The sequence below is a fragment of the Moschus berezovskii genome, chromosome 3 (assembly GCF_049115385.1).
Source record: "Moschus berezovskii isolate FMDL1 chromosome 3, NW_MosBer_1.0, whole genome shotgun sequence".
NCBI classification, from domain to species: domain Eukaryota; kingdom Metazoa; phylum Chordata; class Mammalia; order Artiodactyla; family Moschidae; genus Moschus; species Moschus berezovskii.
In genome coordinates, this window is record NC_142462.1 from 129,010,213 (window position 1) to 129,029,166 (window position 18,954).

The window sequence follows — 18,954 nt, forward strand, 5'->3', positions numbered from 1 at the left end:
AGCCTACCAGGCTCCTCTGTCCATGGGATTTTCCAGGCAAGAGTACTGGAGTGGGTGGCATTGCTTTCTCATAACTAATAACTGTCAATTGGTGTCTCTTTCTTTAAATGGAAACTTGTTAGGACAAATGCATGCTATTGTTACTTAAGGTCTGCCAAGTTTATACATCCTTTATTCAACAGATACCTTTTCATCAACTGTGTGCCAGGAACAGGGCTAGAGTGACTTTGTTTAGCTCACTGGGAGGTAACCTGCCCCGCCCCCGTGAATGACTGTGACATGCTAGAGTTTCTTGCGTGGGGAGTGCTACCTGCTCAAAATTCCCATCTGGGGTCTGAAATGACAGACTGCTAACCCTTGTTAGCTCATCCTTGTTTATTGATACGGCAGGAAACACTCTCTTTCACACCACCTGTGGAATGGCTGTAAGGAAATGAAACTAACCCTCCTGTCTGAGGCTTGCCACTCTAGGAGCCATTCGCAACAATTAAACAGTCTTCTCACTTTGTTTTCTCACCTCCCAGCATATCTGATAGATACAGAGAAGCATCTAAGCCTGGTAACAATTAAACCGTCTTTTCACTTTGTTTTCTCACCGCCCAGCATGTCTGATACAGAGAAGCATCTAGGCCTGGTCCCGTGGATTATTTTCAGGCTTTGGCTCCCCGTCCGCTAGGTCGGCCAGCTCTCGGAATAAAGCCGACGAGGGCGTACCCCTCGCCTCAGCGTGGCAGCGCGGCGCCTCCCGGTTCACTGGCCACCCCGTGGCGAGCAGAGCGAGCCTGACTCAGTGACACGGCCGCTAGTGGCTCCCTCCTTTTGTTCAGACCAGGCCCTCTTCACAACTTTGCAGGGCTCTGGCTTTAAACACTCATTTTCTCTATTCATGATTATCTTTCAGAACAGCTGTTTTCAAAACTCAGAGTCTGAGAGAGGCAGAGAAGAGTCAAATTAAGATGGAAACTAAAGAGTAATATCAGTGATCCGATATAGTTTTGAAAACAAGAGAATTCACAAATAACAAATAAAGGTACTATACTACATACCTTTCAAATTGCCTGGTTCCACACTCAAAATTGTACTTCAAAAGACAAAGGAAGAATAAATCACAAGCAAGATAAGATAAAAAGTTTTATTGAATAAATACATGCACTGTCATGTAAAATTAGTTAAGCAAAAAGGGCACTGTACAATAAAAAAACAAAAACAAAAAACCCTCTGCTGTGTTCCATCTGCAGGGGGTGGTCCACCTAGAATGGTGTTAAAGCAACAACCGCGTACAACCAACCACTATTTGCATTTGGCTTCAGTTCCTGACAAAGGAGGGCTGACCCTTGACGAGGAATAAACCGTGGTGAACTCAGCTGTGAGGTGTCTTCTGTTTTAACCTGAAGCAATGCCTCACACTTCATACTTTAAGGCACAGGATAAGCAATAAAGTAACAATTCAAATTAGCCAACGTTAATTTTCCCTCCATTGGTTTGGGTCAAGGTAGAAAAGTTGAAGTTCCCTTTTCCCAGGTGAAGCAGGGAGTCAGAACTGGTGATGATGGTTCGGAGAATTGACTGCCCATCTCCAGGATCATGGAGCCCTGGGTCTGGCCTAAAGCCGAGTTTCAGCTGCCCCACCGGACACAAGAGCTTTCCTCTGAACACCCCTTGGCCATAAAGGCAGAGTGCCAGCCTTAGAGTCATCCCTTCCCTTTACAGAGGATGGCGCTGGGTGCTGGGTCTGTCCAGGCCTCACCGTCCACACAAAGGGTGGGCACTGTGCTGCGAACTGGCTTTGTTTGGGTTTTGCACCTTTCGTGGCATTTATTTTGCCTAATTGCTTAAGTAAAGCATTCCATGTAGTAGAACTTGTAGTAGACATGTTGTACAGGTGAAGTGCATGGTTACAAAGCCCAAATACTGGGGATGTTGGCAGAAATCATGGGTGTGCTAAATTTCAGTGAGTGTTTCCCTTCTTTTAGAAATTATGCCAGAAGCCCTTCAAAAATCCTGATTTTGCGGGGGAGCAGCAGGTACCTCATGGCTTGTGGGATCTCAGTTCCTGCTGCTGCTGCTGCGTCGCTTCAGTCGAGTCTGACTCTGGGCGACCCCATAGATGGCAGCCCACCAGGCTCCCCCGTCCCTGGGATTCTCCAGGCAAGAACACTGGAGTGGGCTGCCATTTCCTTCTCCAATGCGTGAAAGTGAAAAGTGAAAGTGAGGTCGCTCAGTCGTGTCCGACAGAGTGACCACATGGACTGCAGCCTACCAGGCTCCTCCATCCATGGGATTTTCTAGGCAAGAGTACTGGACCAGGGGTTAAATCCAGGTCCCTGGCAGTCAAAGCATCCAGTTCTTAACCACTGGACCGCCAGGGAATTCCCACAACAAACCCAATTTTTTAAAAGTCTCCAACAAATCTAAAACCATGGGCAGGCCACTGGATTTAGTAATGACCTGTTCTTCTCCTGCTGCTAAAACACCAGAGTTAGGTATTTCCTGTGCATGTCATCAGGTTTGCAATGCCTCCCACGCTGACAGAGGAGGTGGTCTCTGCTGGGGCTTCGGAGAAGCTTTATGGCCCAGGAAGCTTTGAGGGCACCGGGTCTGCATGGCCGCGTGAAACGTGCTTCGAGGCTCCGGGCTTCACCACCCCCTGGAGTCAGAGTGTGACGGGCCAGAGCTGAGCCCCGAGGGCAGGAGAGGCAGAGCAGAGGCAGTGTCCACAGGCACTTGGGCAGTCAGGCCACACGAGCATACAGGAGTCACGCGGGACACACGGTGAGGTCTCTAAGCTCAGAGCCGCATTTCCCCCAGTATTTACACAGGGCTGGAGGATGTCCTCTTGGCTCAGGAAGTTATCTGCATCCTGCAGCTTAGAATATTTAAAGCTTTCTGCACACGTGCACCATGTTCAGGGCACGCATAGCTGCCGCAGGCTATGGAATCTCACCTCCCAAGAGGCTTGGGACCTTTATATACATGGATATAAAACATGCTTTTCCTAATCTAAGAAGAAAAAATACTCCCAAATAAAAGTTGTATAACAACATCCCAATACTGAGGTCAGGCACGACATGAGGTGAGGAAACCCAGTAGGAGGTTCCTGATAGCCTGCAGCCGCCGTGCCGAGACCCCTGGGTCCCTGCGGTGGAGGTGCCGGCTCCGCCCTGTGCGCGTCACACCGACACGCGTGCACCAGCCCCGCCCCACGCGCGTCACACTAACACGCATGTGCCAGTGGCGGCTTCCCACATCATGTCCTATCTGCTCACCCCGACCTGTCTCACAGCCTCTGCAGAGACAACCTGAGTTAGTCTTTCTTTTACAGCTGAGAAAAAACTGAAGGTTCCACAACAGCCTAACTGCTAACACTGAAGTACTGCATTTCGGGGAAAGGATTATGTATCTGTACTGTTTCATAAATAAGTTATAACAAGCAACTAAAAATAAACTTGAGACATTCTATTTTATGTGAGAAATTTCAGATTAGTGCACTGTGAACCGTGACAATTCTTGTGATATTTTATATTGCTCAGTTATACAACATTTTTCCTTGTAAGCGCTACAACTGACTCCTTATAATACAACTTTATATTTATGAAAGTGTAAATATTTTGCATACATTCTTTTACCATTCATAATGAGCAGAAATATACTAGCATTTACTAATCTTTCAGCTTTTCTTTTTAAAAAGAAACACCACAAAATAGGTCACTGAGAACTTTTTCCTGCAAAGACAAAAATGATTGTAATAAGAATTTAATAAGTTTTAGAAGAAAAATATATATTTCCTTGATCCATTTTCTCTGAATTTCAAACCAGCATGTAGAGATCATAAAAAATAGTCTATTTATATAGCATAGTACAGCCCAGTGATGTACAAAACAAGGCAACATAAGCAGGTCCATACATCGGCTTCCTAGGGAGACAGCCGACAGAGAGCTTCACACACACAACAGCTGGCCGCTATGCTATGCCCACCGTAACAACCACTGAAATACTAGAGGAAATTTAAACAGACAAAACTTAATGCTAATATGGGCCAAATACGCCTGAAATATCAACATTTTATAAAACCGTCATGGGGCCAGTAACCAAGTACGTGAAATTATAAAAAGAGCATGGGTGTGTCTGCGGGGGCAGGGGGGAGGGTATGTCTGCAGGGGTGTGTGTGGGGCTGTTGGTGCAGGGCGGGCAGGTGCAGTGGGGGGCTTCTTGGCGGCGGCCTACGTCACCACGTGGGGCCTCGTCCCGTCTTCTGTGAGGTCGTACCTGAGACACAGGAAGACAGCAGACATGCGGTCATGGGGGCCGTGCTCCAGTGCGGACTCATGGGCTCCGTGTCTGTTGGGGGACACTCACCACTGGGTCCAGCCTTTGGCGAGCTCTTCAGATGCCAGACCAACCAGCACCTGTGGGTTAGAAAACGCCTGTAGAAGTGGGTTCTGGCAACTTGCATTTTGGGTGTCTCGCTTTTCAATTTTTCTACCCTTAAGATCCACCCATGACCTATGGTCGATTATACCCAAGAGGTCCTTCCTGTAGCCAACAGCCTTGATGGCAGGTTATCATGCAGTGTCAGTAGAGATAATTCACATCAACAATGACTCACAAAACACTCACGGCAGCTTAGCTGATGTGGATTATCCATGTACATAAATCCAGTCTAAAATGTGCAAGTGGGTCAAGTGTTTAATTTTTATAAAACACAGAACTTTTTCACCTACTTTGCCAAGAAGCCCTTTGTCTTTGGACAGGAAGCCGCCGCTGTTCTTCACAGCCACATCCAAGGTTCTTCTCTGCACATCTGGGAGTGAGACGCTGAAGTCAAAGCTGAAGGAGAAAAACAGCATCATCTTGCACTTCTCCATAATTTTGCTCTGTTATACTGTTAACTAAAAAATGACATTTCTGTTTATGAGTCCACTCCAAACATGATCTTTGTTTCTTTATTGTAGAAGTGATCTCTTGGGCTAGATGTTTAGACCTGGCCCTTCAGGAAGACTCAGCTCCCCCCCATTATTTCCCAAATACAACAGGAGACTGGAACCCTAAATGTGAGAAGCTGACCCTGTGGCCCCCAGTGTGGACACAGTGGCTGATTGCTGGGGAAAAGCCTGGGCTGTGGTCTGAGACACCTGGGCAGTCCAGGCCAGTCCCTCCCCTGCAGACCAAGGCGTGAGCGTTCAGAGCCCCCCGTGAAGGAAGACCAGCACGCTCAAAGCAGCCTCGTAGAGGAGGCATCTGCAGGCAGCTCCTGGCGGCTAAGGCCAGAGGCTGCCGACAAGCCTCTAGCAGCCAGGCTGGCAAAGCAGAGGACGAGGTCGGAGGCCTTGCAGGGACACGTGGATGTGCTGGTCTTCCCAGAGCGACCAGCTTGACCCCCAGGTTTGTAGGTGGGTCCCCAAACTTGTAGCGGCTGCGGCTGACCAAGACCAGTGCCTGTTCACTGGTTTCTGGCCTCGGTTTAGATGAAGTCACCGGTCAGAAAGCACGGTGAGCAACTAGTCCCTGCAGTGATGGCATGTGGACAGCAACACCATTCGACCTGTCATTTCCCCAGACGTCGGTGGTGTTGGAGCCATGAGGACCAGGGTCCAGCCACACATGCGCAGGCCAAGGCTGCTGGGGTGTGGCCTGAGGATCCATGGGGTACCCAAATCTATCAACAAGCCCCCGACTGCTCACAGGGAGGTGTTTTTCGCTCAGTCTCCCCATAGGCACCACCAGGCCTTCCTCAAAGGGCGGCGTGGACCACACCTCTGATCAAACACAGGGTTCAGCGTCTTCTTTGACACGTGTGTTTTCCTCCTTCCCGACCTCCTCTTGTCTGGCAACAAATATAGGCGGACGTAGGGATCAGAGCCATCCTCAGAGAAGGCGATGAGATTTCTTGTAACGCAGACCAGAGAACACTGGGTGTTAGGGTCCAGAAACATGCCAGTGAGCACCACACGAGAACCTGCCCCCACTTTTGCATTTACCCCAGCGCTAAGAACTCAGGGAGGCAACTGTCCTCTCCCGTGCTCACGGCTTCCAGTGGCCATGGAGGTGGCCTCGGCCCCATCTCCATCTCCTCAGCCCAGAGTCTGACTCCCTGCTCTGCTGCCAACAGGGAAACCACATCATCACCCTCCACACTGCTTCACTGGCCCTCCCAGAGAGAGATGCAGTCAGCCTCCCGGGAGGCCCTGGAGAGGGAGGGACGTGGTCGGCCTCCCAGGAGGCCTGGGAGGCTGTGCAGCTGCAGTCCTCAGGACCACTCCTTGGCCTCTGCTCAGGCTGAGGATGTCCTCCTCCTCCCTCCGTCCCCCTGAACCCTTCTGTCAGAGACACATGCCCACCTCCTCCTCGCTGCTCTTGTCCCAACAACTGGGCCAAACACACCCAGTATTTAATTACAGCTGATCCTGAACTACACAGCCAACAGCACATGGTGCGGGGTGCTGGCGCTTAGTACTGAGAACAGTCTTCGTGTCGGTGCAGCCACACTGCTCAAACCCACGGTGTCCCGGCTCAACTGTCCCTGCAGCCAGTTCCAACTGCTCACTCATCTTGAGGAGCCCGAAAGTCCAGACGAGGGTCGTCTGGCCAGCCTGCTGCTCTGGAAGCTCTCCGAGGAAGCACCTCAGCAGGAGGAACACAGGAGGTGCTCAGTAAATGAGCATGTGTTGAACTGACCTACGCTTTCACATAATCCTGTTTCTAAATGTTTTTCTTCCCTGTTTCCAATGCTTTTTTAGAACATCCAAAATTTTATATCACCTATTTACATCAGAGCTGGTAGTGAGACCGACAAGTCACATAAAGAAAAATAACCAGTCAGCTCTACACCATCATCACTAACAACCAAACAGAAGCCGCAGCAGCACTGCCGTCGCGCGCTACGTTCAGAGTAAGTACACACCACCCTGCCCTGGCCTGCTCCTCCTGAAAGACTACAGCTGCTCCTGTCATGATCCCACAGACTTGCCTGGATCTTCTGAACTGTTAGCTACTCTGCAAACTGAATCCCCAAAGACACTTCAAAAACAGAAAAAGACACCCATTATTGTGTTCTAAAGGCTCAGTAACAGGGAATGTTTTATAAACTACAACATGGCAGTTTAAGGGAGTATTGAAAGCAAACAAGATGATTGTGAACAGAAAATGTCATCAAAACCGTCACAGGGTCACAGTCCCTGCTCAGAGCCCCGCCTACCTGCTCTGCTCCGTAAGGACGCTCACCTGCAGGAGTGTACGACCACCACCAGCTTGTTCCTCTGCGAGCTGTGCCGGATGGTCAGCTGGATCTGCCCCAGGGGGGACTGTCCCAGGGTGGTCCCGCTGGGGAAACACAGTGGAGGGTGAGCTCTGCAGAGGCTCAGAGGCTGGGAGCGCGGGCCTCCCCTTGCATGAGGAGGAAGCAAAAACCCACGAATGGGAACCCTGTCTAAACTTCCGGGCATAAACGGACTAGCGGGATTCACATTCCACTCAAGGGTTCAACGTAGCCCAATTCCTAAAAACTGGGGCCCAAAGTAAAATCAAGACAGGGGCTCTCCTTACAGACATCAACTCTCTGTCTTCCCGGGCACTGCCTGAATCTGCGCTCCTTTCTCGGAGCCCCCGGCCCCAGCCTCACAGCTCATCTGATGAGGTCACAGACCCGGCCTGTCTCAGGCGGAAGCACAGAGCTCGCGGACGGAGGGCGGCTATCTCTGCACCACCTGCCCCACTTCACAGAGCACGGCAGGGCAGCAAAGGAAGCTGCTTCAAAGGGCAAGTCTCTCCACCCGCCGAGAAGAAAAGACTCACATCTGAGGCCCAGGTAACCACAGACTCTGTCCTTATCTAAGGGAGCCATGGACACATGTGTGACGCACGGGCGTGAGTGAGAAATCCACACAAACATCCCCAGACAAAGCGCTGGGTGGTGCGGCAGGTGTGGACCCAGCATGAAGGAGCAGGGCTGTCCTCAAACAACAAACATGCCCCACTGCCACCAGGCCTTTCCGTGACCCGGGCTAAGGTCCAACAGGTCTGCTCTAGACGCTGTCCTCCTGACCTGAGAATCACCCCACTGTTCTTAAGCTTTAAGTGAACCAAACACTAGGCACCAGAAAACAGCAGGTTTACTCTGAAAGCCAGAGGCTCAGGGAGCGAAAGGGCCACACTGCCTAAAACCGTCTGGTTAAGACTGCGTTCCCCACCCCCACAGATTCCACAAGAGTGAGGGCACGTCTAGTTACTTTTCAAGCTGCCGCAGCCTCTGCCGCAGCTCCTGTGTGGCAATGGGCAGCGAGATGTCCGAGGCGATGCTTGGGGTGGGCTCCTTGATGGAGATGTGGCTGGGGGAGCCGGTGGGGCCCGCCTGGAGGCTGGAGGAGCTCCGGCCAAGGTCCCTTGGGCCCTGCAGGCCGGCCTCCGCGGGCAGGCCTCGCTCCTCCATGCCAGGCCTCTCGGCGCCCCCGGCGACTGGCGTGGACGGGGCCGTGCCGTCGTCACCCGAGCCTGGCGACGCAGACATCTGAGGCCTGACGGAGCCTTTCCTCCCTTCCTTGGACACAGAGGGCCGTTTTACTTGAGCCGAGTGCTGGTGGTCCAGAGGCCTCTCCTGCTTCTCAAGGTGGAGCACCTCAGGGTGAAAGCAGACACAGGATGAAAACCACCAATGCTGGTCACGGGCTCCCGTGTGAACAGTTTTAGGGAGCCTCATCTGCAAAGTTTCTTTAAACCCTGGCACAAAACATTCAGAGCAGTCTACCTATTTAGCTATCCTACCACAGCACATAAAGTGTAAAATAGGAGTGTGCAGGTCACCCAACAGTGCAACGTGCTCTGGCCTCTGCCAGCGGCCACTCTTGGCACGGTGGTGGCAGCTTTGTGGAGGAAGAGCCCAGGACATAGACTCCTCCTCCACAGACCCCCATCCCACCACCTCACCAGCGATCATGGAAGGAGAGGCTGCCAGACTCCGAGGGTCGAGGTGCAAGCAGCCCCGCCCCACATGCTCCTTCCACACTTGCTCTGTGTGTGCACACATCCCCTGAGCAGCCTACACGTGAACACCTGGCATCGGGGGTCATCCCGACAGCCTGAAGCCTCTCCCCAGATAAAGCTGCAGCCAACACGCCCCGTGCTGTGCTGGCTCTAGGAGCTGGGCTTCCAGAGAAAGAGCTCTATGATCTACCGCTGGGGACACTGTGGTCCCGCCTGGACGGTGACCAGACCCAGGGAGACTGTCTCTACCGCACCCTCCACGGACTCCTGAGTCTTTCACGAAGCTGGTTTTTCACTTTAATTTGCATTTTAGAAGTTATAGAGAGTTTTAGCACTTTCCCATATGTTTGCTAGTTTTATTTTCAGCATTTCCTTAGGTACTTACAAATGAATCACTGTCTATTTTGGACAGAGTTTATTTTCCGGTAATTTCTACCACCTTGTAGAGTTTTATTAAATTCTCCCTTCTGAATGACTTTTGAAAATTTAACAATAGCAGAAAACTTACTGATCCAGATAGCAAATCTTTCTGGGCCAAAGGATCAAAAAAAAAAGACTGGTTGGATTCATTTGAAAGTGTGAGGAACAGTTCTGGCCTGCTCAATAGCTGGGAAACACTGCTGCCATCGGCGCCTGAGCGCAAGCCTTGGTCATCGCTCCCCTGAGCCACACAGCCCCAGCAATCGTCTGCATGCTCCCCTCTGCCCCGCGTCCGGCACTGTGACCATGGGCACCTGGGACCCTTCCCCCAACCACTCTGGACACTCAGTACCCTGAGGGCGAGCTTCATCTTCAGAGAGCTGTTGGGACCAGAGTTGCTGAGCTGGAACCGCTGGTTCAGAGTCATGTCCTCGCGGGCGAGCAGCTGGCTGAGAGGGATCCTGAGGTTCCCCAGGGAACACTGGTGCTGCTCATCTCTCACCTGCCAAACACACAGAGCACTCAGCGTGGAGCCAGAGACAGAAAATGCAGGAGGCCCAGAACTTGGGTGTCAAAAGACATTTCAGCCTTCCCCTTCTCAGTCATGCGTCCATAAATGAGGCAGGAGGAAAGATCCTCAGGAGACACAACACTGTAACAAGTGGTGCCATAGGGTATCTGTGTCATAGGGCCGGTCATCTCCTCCTCACAGTCACAGTGAGAATAAAAGACGGAAAGCCTTGTCCAAAGAATCCACTACAGGAACCCTGAGCCAGAGGCAGCGGTCCACACAAATCTGAGATGAGAAAGAAATGTCTTAAATCCTGTGAAAATGGTGACAATGCACACTCCTAGTGTTGTGCCAAGTTTCTACTGGATAAACACAAACGCCTACTTACGGAGGAGACGCATTTCTAAGTTTCAGTTTTCTATTCAAAATCTACAATACCTGCTGTAAAGGCATGCCAGTATCTGGCTGCCAAATACCAACTTTCAGCTTTGCCTCTACAACAGAAGTTATCCCTGTTGGATCGTCACGCTACAGACTGTTCAAACAGAAAGAGTGAGAACTTTGATGGTTTCACAGACTATACAGAAATGATCAAATAAGTTAACTACACACGAAACCTAAAAGCCTCATTGCTCATTTTTTAAAACTGTAAACACAAAAGCACTTTTAAATGAAATAACTAAGTTTACAGAACTTTATTAAAAGTTATCGTTGTAAATTCAAGGTCCCGTTACTATAGATTATTTTAATGAGTGGGCTTCCCAGGTGGCTCAGTGGGTAAAGAATCTGCCTGGAATGCAGAAGACACGGGTTCAATCCCTGGGTTGTAGTGCAAAAATTATCTTTTAAAATTATGATCCCGTCTTATTCTTTTCTTGAAATTGAAGCACAGTTTATAACATTAGTCTCAGGTGTACAAAAGTGACTCAGTGATCTCACAGACTGCTGCTACTGCTGCTGCTAAGTCACTTCAGTCGTGCCCGACTCTGTGTGACCCCACAGACGGAGGCCCACCAGGCTCCCCCATCCCTGGGATTCTCCAGGCAAGAACACTGGAGTGGATTGCCATTTCCTTCTCCAATGTGTGAAAGTCAAAAGTGAAAGTGAAGTCGCTCAATCATGCCCGACCCCTAGCGACCCCATGGACTGCAGCCCACCAGGCTCCTCCATCCATGGGATTTTCTAGGCAATAGTACTGGAGTGGCTTGCCATTGCCTTCTCCGGATCTCACAGACTAGACTCCACTTAAAGTTGTTACAGAGTAACAGCTCTGTGGGTCTGTGTTGCATAACACACCTTCATTCTTATTTATGATGCAAAAATTCTTAATACTTTAGCAAATTGAGTATGTAAAAAGGATACTACATCACAAGTAAGCGGGGTTATTCCCCAAAAAAAGCGTGCTTGCAAGGCTTTCTAAGGCTAACTCTTGAAAATCAATAGAGGTTTACAAAATTTAAGATCTGAAAATCAGTACTGCATTTGATCATATTTACAAACTTCAAAAGGAAAAACCACATGATCATCTCAAATATCATACAAAAGTCTTTGACAATATTTAACATCCACTCATGACAAAAAACTACAGCAAACCAGCAGAAGTAGAAAGAAACTTCCTCCAACATCAGACTTAGCAGCAGGGAAACATCAAGGCTGTGCCTCAGGACCTGAAGGAGGCCAAGGTGTTCACTCAGGCCGAGGTCAGGCAGGCAGGGAGGCAAGGGAGGAATGGAGGTGCCCTGACTGGGAGTGGACAGCATGCAGCAGCGCCTGGGGCATCCACATAGACGCTACAGAGCAGGCATGCACAGTAAGGCTGACAGTGACGCCAACACACAAATGCCAGCTAGAGTTCCAGACACCAGAACAATCAACCAAAAGGTGAAAATTAAAAACTAACCCCTCCTGCCCTGCCGCTAACACTTACAACAGGAACACGTCTGGTGGGTCCATGGTGGCAGTTCTCTGCAAGCTCTGTGATGTGGAGATATAAACACATCTGTGTAAACATGCAGATAAATTACCTCCACTTCGAGCTCCTGGCGCTTGGGATTGTGAATGAAGAAGGTGAAATTTTCCTCCCACACAGGTTCGTTGGTTTTGTACCGAATCTGAAACAAATATCCTGAATCAGCTATAGGATGTTTTCTGTGGTCAAGTGCTGCCAGCTTCCATGTATGGAAGCTGAGGTGATGCCTGTTTTCTGGGCTGTGCTGAGCTCAGCCATGTCTGACTCTCTGCGACCCCATGGGCTACAGCCCGCCAGGCTCCTCTGTCCTTGGGGATTCTTCAGGCAAGAACACTGGAGTGGGTAGCCTACCCCTTCTCCAGCTGGGCTGTGCTGCTAGGCGTCAACTATGCAAGCTGCCGTGTGTCAGGGGGATGACTGCTAGCAGCTCCCGGCCCCGCCACAGCGTGTCATCTACATGGACAGCCCCTACTCCCCTAGCCTGTGGAGTGCTGCTCGTCAAGAAGTTTCTTAAATTAATGGTTAGCAGTCAAAACAAGGGAGGAATTCCCAAACTGTTTCCTGAAAGTAGCAGATGTTGCAGCACCAGCACTGTCTTCACGTCGCGTTTCTTGACTGTGAGTCCACCGCTGGCTGTTGAACACAGTGTTGATGGTGCATCAAACGGACAGACATGCGTCCCATGTCCTCCACCCATGAATCAAGCAAAAGCACAATCAGCAAATCCATGCCACTTTCACATTATTTTGAAGTGAATATAGTTTACTCCAAATTAAGAAGCTCGTTATCAAACGACTGATTTGCGAATACAGAAGAAAGACATGGACGTCAATAGTCTGAACGCCTGCACCCACCCCCTCCTCCACGGCTGCCTGTGGCAGCAGGGTCACAGGGCCCATCAGAGTGCCACCACCGTACCTTGCTCTCCTGGGCCTTGTGACCAACTGACATTTGGACAAGAGGATTTGGGTTGCTGTTTATTTTCTTCCCAGACTATCCAAAAAGAGAAAACAGGTAAAATCAGTAAACATGTCTTGAAATATGGATTACTAAAAATGGAATTATTGCTTATATTAACAGTCATTTCTATTTACTTCTGATACTTCAGCTACAGGGAGTATCTAGACACGATTTAAGTGGAAAACAATTAATTGCTAAGCACACCCCAAAGCCATAATTGTATCTACATAAATCAATGAAACTTGTATTTGCAAACAATTTCAAAACGTTAAGGTCTTTTACGTTTAAAGCAAGCAACCCTGGAAAAATGGAATCTTCTGAAAATCTTTCATGTTAATTCCAGCTCTGAAAACTTAGGTAACAAACTGAATAAAGTGAAACAAATGGGAAGAGAAAAGCGCAGGAAGGACAGGTGAGAGCCTGTGACTCAGAACAGGTGTTTTGGTTGGAAACTTAAAAATACTAACGTGTCAGAGGCACGTTTTTACATTTTTAATTCAGTATCTTCTGCTTGAACATGTAGCAATCATCAAACCTAGCTTGCCAGCTGCTAAGTAATTTTGACTGGAAGAATAGACATCAATCTAAATTGCATTTAAGCAGATACAAATGCAATGAGAAAAATTCAGGAATAAGTTAAAATGGTAAGAATCATACTTTAGTACAGACAGCTGATAGAATAAAACACAGTAAAATACAACATATATGAGGTTTATTTATAACTTAGCCCCACAAGAAGATGCAGTTAAATATTTGTGTTAGTGGAAATTAATTAGAAGAAAGTCACAAAATGTTTCTAAGTTAAATAATTTTAGAGTCAATCCTCAACACTGCAGCAATGACAGAGGTGTCAAATGTATGATTACTGGAGTAAAATATTACTAGCCCAAACCTACTGTGATAATCTATTTTATGGTTCATCTTTTTGATGTGAATTAATTCTGCAAAATGAAATAAACACTGTTAAAAAAAAAGCCAAGGCTATAGACTACTGAGGGAGAATACTAATTTCCCCTTAAATCCACTTCTCCTTCTTCCCTTAACGTGAGAGCCCTGGGGTGTAGCTGAGCACACATTCTGTCTGACACGGATTCTGTTTCTGAATCTCCCTTGTGGTACATGTGATCCCGTAATGGTCTAGGGGTCTCGCCTTTGCTGTGTGCCCCTTTTGGCTGGAGGTTGCAGCACCATAAAGTCACAAGTCAGCATTCTGTGGCATCCAAGGGAAATGCACTTCTGTCTCACTTAAGCTACTGCTACTTTTGCGTCTTTGATACAGAAGCTAACTTTATACACTTAATTAATCTCTGAAAAAGTAGCCATTTGTTCCTATTTACTGTAGCTTATCAATTTAAATACATTCCCCCAGCCCCTTGTCTAAACTTTCTAACATCTCTGAAAACAAAATGAAATTTACAATGGATGACTTTAAGAGTCTGCTTTGGGGCAGACTATAGCAGAATGCTAGCTATCACTGCCTTCCCCAATTTATTTTGCTTATATTTTCCTTTTATGTGTGTGTGTGAATGGCATCCTAAAAAATGTTTCTCCTAAGTCTAAAAATTCTTTCAGTAAGTGCAAAATAAATGCTATCAAACCTTAACTGGCACCTTATTTTCCTTCCTTGTTGTTGTTGTTAGTTACCAAGTCATGTCCGACTCATTTGCAACCCCATGGACTGGAGCCTGCCAGGCTCCTCTGTCCATGGGATTTTCCAGGCAGGAATATTGGAATGGGTTGCCATTTCCTTCTCCAGGGGATCTTCCTGACCCAGGGAATCAAACTAGTCTCCAGTGTTGGCCAAGTGGGTTTTTACCACTGGGCCAGCAGGGAAGCCCATGTTCTCTTTCTCAGTCGTATATAAAATAATGGTGTAGAGTCATCCCTCGGTATCTGCTGGGGGGTTGGTTCCAAGACCCCATCAGGATGCCAAATCCAAAGATGCTCAAATTTCACTTATAAAATGACCTAGGATTATCCTCTGTATAATTTACGTCATCTCCAGATTATATACAATACCTAATAAAGTGTGTAAATGCTACATGCTGCTGCTGCTGAGTCACTTCAGTCGTGTCCGACTCTGTGTGACCCCATAGACGGAAGCCCACCAGGCTCCCCCTTCCCTGGGATTCTCCAGGCAAGAACACTGGAGTGGGTTGCCATTTCCTTCTCCAATGTGTGAAAGTGAAAAGTGAAAGTGAAGTCGCTCAGTCGTGTCTGACCCTTAGCGACCCCACGGACTGCAGCCTATCAGGCTCCTCCATCCATGGGATTTTCTAGGCAATAGTACTGGAGTGGCTTGCCATTGCCTTCTCCAAAATGCTACATGAATAGCTGTAAACACACTATAAATGCTGCTATTTGGAGCTTTCTGTAGATTTTTCCAGGGTATTTTCAATCCTAGATTGGTTGAACTCGTGGATATAAAATCCGCGGCTATCGAGGGCTGACTATCCTGAAATGGATGATATTCTGGATGCTATGAAACAAAGTTAAGTCAGTGACTAAGTCTTCTATCAGGACGCAATATTCAAAATGCTTCAGCACAAGACAGACACACAGGGCATAATGAAAATAGGAACTTTTAAAGTCAGACTGTCTTGAATTTAAATCTTAGCTTTTCTCTACTTGATTACTAAGATCTACGTGTATTTCATTTATTTGAACCGCAGTTTTCATGGACGTAAAACCATTTCCAGAACCGAGATGTTAGGCTTAAATAAGATAACACAATAGCAATTAAAAATATACGTATTCTGCTAGCTACACTGGGGCACTTTAAATGCACGATTTCAGTTAACAAACTCAGCACCCCCCACAGGGACTAGACGTCATCTCCACTCTGAGGAATAAAGCAGGGAGGACTCTGCTGCCTACTGCAGGGCCCACTGACAAGCGGCTAGCTGTGCAGGGGTTCAAGCTCAGACAGTCTAGTCTAACTGGAGAGCCTTCATTCTAGCCATCACGCTCTGCGGGTCAATAATCTTCCCTTACCAAAGAAGCGGAGAGCCTAGGCTGTGGAGATGTTCCCTCCCAGCGTTCTGGTGAGGAACTACCCCGCTAACCAACTAGTACTCCAAAGGAGATACACCTCCCTCCTCAGTGGGGTGTGCTAAGAGCTTTCTAAATCCTGTATCAAAGCGGAATGCTACTCTTCCTCTTTTGAAGTTTAACTTATTTTTCCAGATGAAACTGATCAAAACCAACTGTTGATTCCTTTGCATAGAATTAAAAGAACTACACTGAACTCCTTATGCATCCCCCTAAATATTTAAGCTTAAAATAAGGCCTCAACAAAATCAGAAAAAAATAATAAAACATTTTTAATTTAGCCAGAAAATACATGCTCATGTCGTTTTATGAAGTGGAGCTTAGTTTTCAATATACCTCATTTAATGAAATTTAAAGCTTCTCGAAAGATCTGTCACCCAAACGAGCAGCACCAAAAGCCCGAGGTCACCGACTCAGAGATGGCCCTGATGCAGCATATTGGAAGAGGTGATTTTTTAATGAGAAGTCACAGTGCACTGGGCACACATTTTAATCATAGTCTAAAAATTGGTTACGATTTTAAACAGAACATCTATTTCACCATATTCACAAACTAAATCCAATTAAAGTACAAATGATTTAAAAGCACCTTAGATACCGCTGCCTAAGGCCAACAGGACAAAAGTCTAATTTACCACATTGATATCTTACAAATTTATCATCAAAGTTGATTTAAATTCTAACCACTAAGTTCTTTAACAATAAAAGTAGCCTCTCTTCAACTAAACAAGTAATTATGACTCTATTACTTTGTGAAGAATCTGTCAATAAACCTATATGGGTTAAAGCATCATCTCTTTCAATACGTTTTCATCAACTTTCAAAGGGAAAACTATTAGTTTACCTTTAAAGCTTTCTGAATTGCAGCCTTCTTCAAGACATCAGGGTTAAATTCTAATGGGTTACTCTTTCAAGTCAGAAGAAAATGAATATACCAAGGGTTAATAAACATGCAATGAGGAGTTTATGTTAAGGTTAATGACATGAAAACTTATGAGAACAAAAAATTTTTTAAATAAAATCCACCAAGAATTACACAAAGAAACAGTAAATATTAGCTGTAAAAGTATTCTTTATGCCCAAAATTTTCTTAGACTAAACCTTTAATCTGTAAATATCAAAACAGATCAGCCTCTATCACTGTTCTTTTACTCCCATCCCTCTTGTCTTTGGGATTTGAAAAATCCAAAAATGACACCTGAGAAAAGGGTTCTGTTTGCTATCCTTAGCTTGAACAAACCCTAGGATTTGTCCCTTGAAAAAAATTGTAAAATTTTAACCATAATTAAGCTTAAGTACTTCATCTAAAGTACAAATCAATGGGCCAAAGACGCCCCAATTGCTCTCAAGTCAATCATATCCTGGAACAGCAAACGCTACCTTTCTTCCTTCTGAACTTTATCTTCTTGTGGAAAAAAATCACAGCAAAGATGGGACGTGATCTGCCTTGTCCCCCACTCTTCCACGAGCACACAATGCAGAGCGGGTCAGATCATCTCAAAAGCTCCCCGCTTTAAAGCTGCACTATTCTATTATTATTACTATGGGTTTTATGTCCTACTTTTATTGACTTTAAAAACTCATTACTTTATTACCCTCAAAAAGGCAAGATAAGAGTTGTTTTGCAAGATCCTTTGAGGATTAACATTTAAGATGAAAGATTTTATCACTTGAGTTGGAATTAACTTCAAATTGAGTGTTATTTGTTATGAAGCACCCTGGAACAGTGGGTCCAGCAGACCCCCTCGGGGTGGGGCTGGGCCGGGCTGGGAACTGCAGCCCTGAAGTTGAGGAGAGCTGAGTGCAGACGTCGCGACCCCGCCCTCTCTACAGACGTGAGCTTACTGCACGCGTGTTGCTCCAGAGTGCACCAGCTGCCGTGATGCAAGGAGAGAGGCTCTGGTGTGGGCTAAGCGACCAAGAGGAGCCATGTGAGGGCATAGGGGCTGCCCAGGCCTGGGGTGTGACAGAGCAAGTGGGCAGAGCTCGGTGGGGGCCCAGCGGGAAGCCTCTGGACATCACTGCACTGCCGGCACTGGGGCGACTCACCACAAACAGTCACCGGTGCTGTTTTCAAATGAGAGCTGAAATGACTTTTACCACAGTGCGGAGCAGCACCACACCCAGGGGGTTGCACATCACACAGTCAGCATCTCGATGGGTGAAATGGACACTAGTGCAAACACCACTCCTCTTGGATAGGCTCCATATATAGCACTGTGAACTTACAGACTAAGTGAAGTGGAAACAAGTTCACTTCATACAAGGATGGACTAGACAGCAGGGTGGAGAATCGGGCTCTGGGTCACATGGCTGCGTTCAGATCATCCTGGCTCTGCGGCTTCCTAGAGGCAACCCTGGTCTCTAATCTCAGCACCTCATCTAAGAAGGGATCCCGCTGGCCTGAGACGCAATGAGCTCTGCATGCAGAGCCCTTGGAAAGTGCTCGGGAGATGCATGTGGTCACGGAGGCCTTTGGGGGTCAGAAAACACCCTCTTGCTCCTCTGGGCAGAGGAGGAAGTCCAAGTGCTAAGGCCACAGGATAGAGAGGCCCTTTCCAGCTCGGGAGCAAGGCCTGTGTGCTGAGGTTTCCAGATGCAAACAGGGGTGGAAGCACACTCACGGGGCTGAACAGGAGGAGCGTTTCGAGCAGCAGAAGGTGCCAGAGCGTGGCGCTGGCAGCCACCCAAAACCTCTGCTGGAAACAGCAACAGGCTCAGCCTTTGGGGACAGCTGACAAAGGGGCAGATCTACAACGTACTGAAAACCAGAGGGGGGAAGTAATCAATCTGTCCAGATTCGTTTTGCAGGACTTTTTGGTGACACCTATATTTGAATCATCAAGCAGAGTATGTGGTTTTGATAACTTAGGAGGAAAGTTAGTTTGGATAAACCAACACCTTAGCTAAATATAACAAAGCAATTAAAAAAATCCTGACACAAGGTCAGAAGCATTTCCTATAAAAGGAGCAGTTACAGAAAACAGTAACTGTGCAGCCAGCTTGCTGGCACAGGCAGAAGCTTCCAGCACAGGCCCCACCGGGACACTCCTGGGAGTGACCGGAA

At 47.5% G+C, this 18,954-nt stretch overlaps 1 protein-coding gene across 10 annotated transcripts in view; it reads right to left on the reverse strand.

Moving 5' to 3' along the window:
* Positions 1 to 1,118: 1,118 nt before the first annotated feature.
* Positions 1,119 to 18,954, reverse strand: part of ESYT2 (extended synaptotagmin 2) — an 82,633-nt gene continuing 64,797 nt past the window's right edge. For 4 of the 10 annotated variants that reach the window (XM_055421661.2, XM_055421665.2, XM_055421664.2 and 1 more), the window contains 9 exons: positions 12,795 to 12,869; positions 11,932 to 12,018; positions 9,749 to 9,898; positions 8,226 to 8,611; positions 7,222 to 7,320; positions 5,755 to 5,886; positions 4,722 to 4,827; positions 4,357 to 4,406; positions 1,119 to 4,266 (listed from right to left, as the gene is read on the reverse strand). In XM_055421661.2, coding sequence (XP_055277636.1) covers positions 4,221 to 4,266; positions 4,357 to 4,406; positions 4,722 to 4,827; positions 5,755 to 5,886; positions 7,222 to 7,320; positions 8,226 to 8,611; positions 9,749 to 9,898; positions 11,932 to 12,018; positions 12,795 to 12,869 — 1,131 coding nt within the window. In that variant the 3' untranslated portion in view covers positions 1,119 to 4,220. Of the gene's footprint in view, positions 4,267 to 4,356; positions 4,407 to 4,721; positions 4,828 to 5,682; positions 5,910 to 7,221; positions 7,321 to 8,225; positions 8,612 to 9,748; positions 9,899 to 11,931; positions 12,019 to 12,794; positions 12,870 to 16,731; positions 16,795 to 18,954 lie in introns of those variants that run through there. The other 6 variants (XM_055421663.2, XM_088834798.1, XM_055421662.2 and 3 more) reach the window with 4 other exon arrangements.